At 54.2% G+C, this 6,239-nt stretch overlaps 1 protein-coding gene across 1 annotated transcript; it reads right to left on the bottom strand.

The window, feature by feature from the left end:
• Nucleotides 1-2,396: 2,396 nt before the first annotated feature.
• LOC309452655 (olfactory receptor 14J1-like) lies at nucleotides 2,397-3,329 on the bottom strand (the record flags this gene model as incomplete). Its single annotated transcript, XM_082077296.1, has 1 exon — nucleotides 2,397-3,329. The coding sequence occupies one exon, from the start codon at nucleotides 3,327-3,329 to the stop codon at nucleotides 2,397-2,399; it is 933 nt and encodes a 310-aa protein (XP_081933422.1).
• Between the last annotated feature and the right edge of the window lie 2,910 nt (nucleotides 3,330-6,239).

The raw sequence follows: 6,239 nt of genomic DNA, 5'->3' as shown, positions 1-6,239 counted from the left end.
GGCATGTTCCTGTTTAGCACCACTGAGAACTGACTGAACATCCAGGCTCAGAGGGTTGTGACCAGTGGCACGAAGCCCAGCAGGAGGTACCATGAGGAGCACTGAAGGACACCATATCCCCACCCAACATCTCCTCCCCTCTTGGGTCCCTGGAATCACCTCAGTGCCAAGGGGGAGAGCACTGCCTGTATGGGTGGAGGAGATGGGGTCTGGAATGAGGGTCCTGGGGCAGTTTCTCCTGCTTGTTCATGCAGCAGCAAGCTGGGCTGGATATTTGGAGAGAGGAACTCTTCCTAAGGGCCTCCAATGGGCATGGGAATGGTCTATAGTTTCCTGCACGCTGCCTTTTCTCGTGGAGATCACAGAGGCTGCCAGCCCTTTAGAGGACCCAGGACAGGCCTTACCCTTCTTCTGGTCACAACTGGACCCCAGTTCTCCAGCTCAGGAGCCTTGTCCTGTGGTGACTTCTTGGGTAAGGTTGACAAGAGGGGTGCATAAGTTTGTCTTAAGGACATGTGATGAGCACCAGGACTGAAGTACCAGAGCATAAGGACTGGCATTTCTCTCTCTGGTGCTCCTGGCCCCATCCTGTGCTCCCCACAGGGCCCCAACCTGGCACTGATGCTCTGCAGAGCAGGTTGGCTGCAGAACCATGGGGTGACTGCACACTGGTTGTGCTGCTCAGTGAGGGACACAGATGCAACTGCATGGGCTGCACTGGCACTGAGTTCTTTCCCGGGGGTCTAAAGGTCTGGAATGGGTCCAGAGCTTTTCTTGGGACTCACTGGATTTTCTGCTCGTTTCGGTTCAGCAATGCCTTCCTTGTCCTTCAGGTTCCAGGAAACTGGTGCAGGAAGATGCTGCCTCTCCCCTTCCCAGGGACAGAGGTAGGCTGACCAGCCCTGAATTCTTCAAATCCTCCTTCAGGCCCTTCTTGAAGATGGGCTTGACATCTTCCTTCCCCAAGGACCTCAGAACTTCTCTGATTCTGCTGTCACTTTTGAAAGCACAATCCAGAATCATGGGCAAGGGTGATGGAGCAGACAGGAGCACTTGCAATGAGCCGTCCCAGCAGCTGAGATGAATCTCACTGGGCCACTGGGGATTGTTCCTGGAGTCACACACAGAAATGCCAGGGTCCATCAGAGCTGGCCTCGTGGACTCCTTATGCACCCAGGGATGTTCAGAGACAGAGTCTGTCCCTTTTACTCACAGAGACAGGAGTCACATTGTACCTCTGGCCTCCTGTTGCTACCCCAAAGGGATGGGAGACACCTCAGCCCCACATCATGAGAAATGGACACGGGGACCTCAGTTCAAGGGAGAAGATCCCAGTGGGTGGTTTCCCGTGGGCTGTTACTCCCAATGTGAAGTGACCTCGAGACACTGTCTGTCCCGCAGGCCTTCATGGAAGTCCCAGGAGTAGCTGATGGCGTTTCTGCTCACTCAGGTTCATGCCATCTCACGCACATGATGTGCATGCTTGCATCTCATCTGTACAATGCAAACATGGACTGCTGACCTAGCCATTCAGTGTCCCTCCATGGAGGGAAGAACAACCTCGGTGAGCTGGGGAGAGAGGCCAGTGCTGGAAATGGTGGTTGCGAGGGGCCAGTCCATGATGATGCCCTGGGGCAGCTTCTGCAGTGTTTCCAGTGAACACAGGCACAGCCCAGCCCCTGCTCTGCTGGTCCTGCAGGTCTCTGGCAGGAGCCTGGCTGTGAGAGGACACTGCTGTGTGCCAGCCCTGCACACACACACTGTTCAGATGCACAATGGCGTTTTATAAGTGGGTGACTTTTGTAGGAATAAGCTTGAGAGAAACATTGCAAGAAGATATAAACCGTCATGCACTGCCCAAAGAAGATCACTTTTCCTTGTGCAAGTACTGTTACTGAGGCCAGCTCTGTTACAGCAGTGCCCATTGCCTGTCCCTGCCTGCGCTCACAGGACTGACACACAGCAGGACGGTGACCAAGCTGCCAGAGCACTCAGGCCTTGCACCAACACAAGGGATGAGAAGGAGAGTGTGGGAGTGGAACCAGAACAGCTCTGGAAGAACAAGCGCTGGTGCTCCCTGGCAGGGCTGCCATGATGGACCCTTTTCCCCTCCTCCAATGGACAGAAACTCTCGCTGCAGCTCCAAAAGGCCTAGCAGGAAGGATATAGTGAAAAACAAGTCACTACAGGACACTTTATTTTGTTTAAATACACACAGATCATGACTCCTCATTTACACAAGCAGGGGTTATAAAAGAAAAGCAGACAGTGATTTAGAAAGGGGATGACAACATTATCAGAATAAAAAAAATGCCAAAAACAACAGAAAATACAGATGACAAGCTGGACCTGTAACAAGTTACATTAAAACTTCTATATAGAAGCAGATGGGCAGTTTATTGCTTCAGGAAACTGTAAGATATGAGTTTGCACAGGGCATCCTTGAGCTGCTGGTTCCTCATGCTGTAGATGAGGGGGTTCACTGCTGGAGGAACCACCGAGTACAGAACTGACACCACCAGATCCAGCCATGGGGAGGAGATGGAGGGGGGCTTCAGGTTGGCAAACATGGCAGTGATGAGGAACAGGGAGACCACAGCCAGGTGAGGGAGGCAGGTGGAAAAGGCTTTGTGCCGTCCCTGCTCAGAGGGGATCCTCAGCACGGCCCTCAAGATCTGCACATAGGACACCATGATGAACACAAAACATCCCTCAAAAAAAAAAGCAGTAAACATGAGAAGCCCAAGTTCCCTGAGGTAGGAGTGTGAGCAAGAGAGCTTGAGGATCTGGGGGATTTCACAGAAGAACTGGCCCAGGGCATTGCCCTTGCACAGGGGCAGTGAAAATGTACTGGCCGTGTACAGCAGAGAATAGAGAAACCCAGTGGCCCAGGCAGCTGCTGCCATGTGGACACAAGCTCTGCTGCCCAGGAGGGTCCCGTAGTGCAGGGGTTTGCAGATGGCAACATAACGGTCGTACGACATGATGGTGAGAAGGTAAAACTCTGCTGAAGCTAAAAAGACAAACAGAAAGAGTTGTGTAGCACATCCTGTGTAGGAAATGACCCTGGTATCCCACAGAGAATTGGCCATGGACTTGGGGACAACGGTGGAGATGGAGCCCAGGTCGAGGAGGGCGAGGTTGAGCAGGAAGAAGTACATGGGGGTGTGGAGGTGCTGGTCCCAGGCTATGGTGGTGATGATGAGGCCGTTGCCCAGGAGGGCAGCCAGGTAGATGCCCAGGAAGAGCCAGAAGTGCAAGAGCTGCAGCTCCTGTGTGTCTGCGAACGGCAGGAGGAGGAACTGGGTGATGGAGCTGCTGTTGGACATCTGCAGCCTCTGGACACAGAGCGCTGACCAAAGAAGAAGAGACAGTGACTAGATAGGGGAGATTTCTCTGAGGAAAATCAAAGCCATTTCTCACACACCCTCCCCTGTTCCACACCCCCTTGTCCTTTTCCAGACCTTCCTCCAGCTCGGTGTCTGAGCCCTGGGTGGTGCTGGCTGGAGGTGCCATGAGGAGCAGGGCCTGTGCCCGCTGGCTGCCGAGGAGTCAGCCCTGCTCTGCAGCAGGGGACATGGGAACGGGGGGCAGGGGACAGAACTGGGGTTCAGCTTTGTCAGATGGAGCCACAACATGTATCACCTTTCCTAAGTGCTGAGAACCCCATGTTTGTCCAAGAACACCCACGACTCCTTTCAAAAACCAAACTTTATTTTCTCTGTACAGCATCTCTTTGCTTCTCCATGGGGCTTTCGATAAAACAAAGATGCTGTAAGACAAGTTTGCATCCTGGAGGGAAGCTCACAGCTTGGAAGGAAACCTCAAGGGCATAATAAAGACAGATTTGATTGAGGGAGACTCAGCTCATTCCCCAGCCCCACAGACTGCATTGCCACAACCCCACAGGTCAGAGCAAAGCTGGGACACGTGTGCCCATGGACACACCTGCAGGAAAGGACCCACAAGATCAGGCTGTGACTCTGCAGCTGAAACTGCCATCCCCAGAGAGCCTGACAGCAAGAACAAGATCCCAACAGCACTGACCCAGAGCAGGGGAGCAAGAAGGAAAATGCGGTGAGGGTGGGGGTGAGAGAGGCCAGGGCAGAGGCAGCCGGGCACTCAGACAGCGTCACCCTTCCCCAGCTGTGCAGCCACCTCCCAGACACCAACACTGCCGGGCAGCTGCTCTCAGCCCCTGTGCTCTGCAGAGGAACTGCAGCTCTGGCTGCACAGGAGCTGCTTCATGCCTTGGAGCCCCCGGCCCTGAGGGCAGAGGCTTTGCTGGGTGGGACAGGAGGCCAGGGGGCTGCTCACAGGAGGGATCTGACCTGCAGGGGATCACAGGGGCTTTGCTCTGTTCTCCCTCCCATAACAATTCCGGGTTTGGTTTCCTCTCATTTCTGATCATTTCCCTGCTGCCTGGAGATTCTCCCCCTGGGAGGTGTTTCCCTGTCCATGTCTGTTCCCTGTCAGTGCTCACAGACCATCCCACCCTCTGTGCCCTCCCCCTGGCCCTACAGATCCTGCCTGTTCACAGACACTGCCTGGGGGCATCTTCCTGTTCCAGGCTGGAAAACAGATTACAGATTAAGTGTAAGGTGTCCAGCAAAGGTGATGCTGGTTCTGCATAGGCAGAGGAGAGGCAAGGCATGCCAGGATTCTCTTGAAGACCTACTGCAGTTCATGTGTCTCAAGTATTTGTTTGAAATTAAAAAGTGCCTTAATCACCACCCATTCCCCAGAGTAGGAGACTGAAAACACAGACTCAGGGAGGTTCCTTATCTTTGTAGTACTCTTTGTCTTCTTCTTCTCATTGAAACCTCCTGTCAATATTCTGGAATGAGCTGGAGCTGTGAGCAGCCCCGATCCACGGAGAACCCAGCAGCAGAAGGACCCTGCCCTGCCGGGGGTTGCCCTTCCCCCCACAGCTTCTCCCCTCAGTGTTGTTGGGCTCTCCCGGGCAGGCTGAGCGCTGACCCTGGCAGGCAGCAGAGTCCCTGCCCGGCACAGACCTGGGGTGCAGGGACCCTGCTCTGCAGGACAGCCCTGGGCACCCATCCTGCACATTGACATTTACACCCCACAGCCACCCTGGGGAGAACACAGCATTCACGTCTTGTCACTGACAGTGCAGAAGGCAACCCCTGCTCTGCAGCACATCCTCCTCGCTGATCAGAGAATCTCTGAGAGCTGTACTTACATCTCTCGCAGGCTTTGCAATGTGACAGCTTTCTGAGATCCTACCATGATTTGCAGATTCATTGCCATGCAGCCACAGACTTCATATCTGAGAGGATTTCATTTCCAGTGATCTGTCAGCATCCTCCCACCCCAGACTGCGTTTCCCTCTCTCTGCCTGTCTCCTGTGCCCTCGGTGCTGCAGGCAGAGCCCTCAGCCCTGCTGCGTGTGCAGAGGAGCTGCTCCTGGGCAGAGCTGTCTCTCTGCAGTGCTGCCGCTGCCATGAGCTCCCTGTGTCCCAGGAGCCCAGCCCAGCTCAGCAGCACAGGAGCAGCCCATGATGTCCCTTTCTCTGTCCCCTTTGGGCTCCCTCCAGGTGTCCCTCAGGCTCCAGGGGCACATCCTTTGAGACCACCTCAAGTAATCAGTAATGTTAGTTGTGTCTGCTCTGCAGAGATACTCCTTGCCAGCATTGTATTCTTGCTAGTAAAAAATAAATTGGTATGAGAATATTCCAGGTGTGGTCTCCCCAGGGCAGAGTAGAGGGGCAGGAGAACCTCTCTGAGCTACTGACCACCCCCTTCTAACCCACCCCAGGTACCATTGGCTTCCTGTCAACAAGGGCCCAGTGCTGGCTCATGGTCATCCTGCTGTCCCCAGGACCCCCAGGTCCCTTTCCCCTACACTGCTCTCCAACAGGTCCTTCCCCAACTTATACTAGAACCTGGGGTTCTTCTTGCCCAGATGTAATACTCTACACTTGCCCTTGTTCTATTTTGTTACATTTACCCCACCCAACTCTCCAGCCTGTCCAGGTCTCTGGATGGCAGCACAGCTTCCAGTGTCACCCACTCCTCCCAGCTTGGTGTCACCAGCAAACTTGCTGACAGTCACTCTATTCCCTCGTCCAAGTCACTGATGAATGTATTGAATAGTACTGGCCCTAGTACTGCCCCCTGAGGCACTGCACTAGATCCAGGCCTCAATTGGACTCTGTCCCATTGACCACAACCCTCTGGCTTCCTCCCTTCAGCCAGTTCACGGTCCACCTCACTAC

This window comes from Streptopelia decaocto (assembly GCF_964273445.1).
Source record: "Streptopelia decaocto genome assembly, contig: HAP1_SCAFFOLD_50, whole genome shotgun sequence".
Lineage (NCBI taxonomy): Eukaryota > Metazoa > Chordata > Aves > Columbiformes > Columbidae > Streptopelia > Streptopelia decaocto.
The sequence above is the reverse complement of the archived record's forward strand: the minus strand, read 5'-3'. Positions and strand labels throughout refer to the sequence as shown.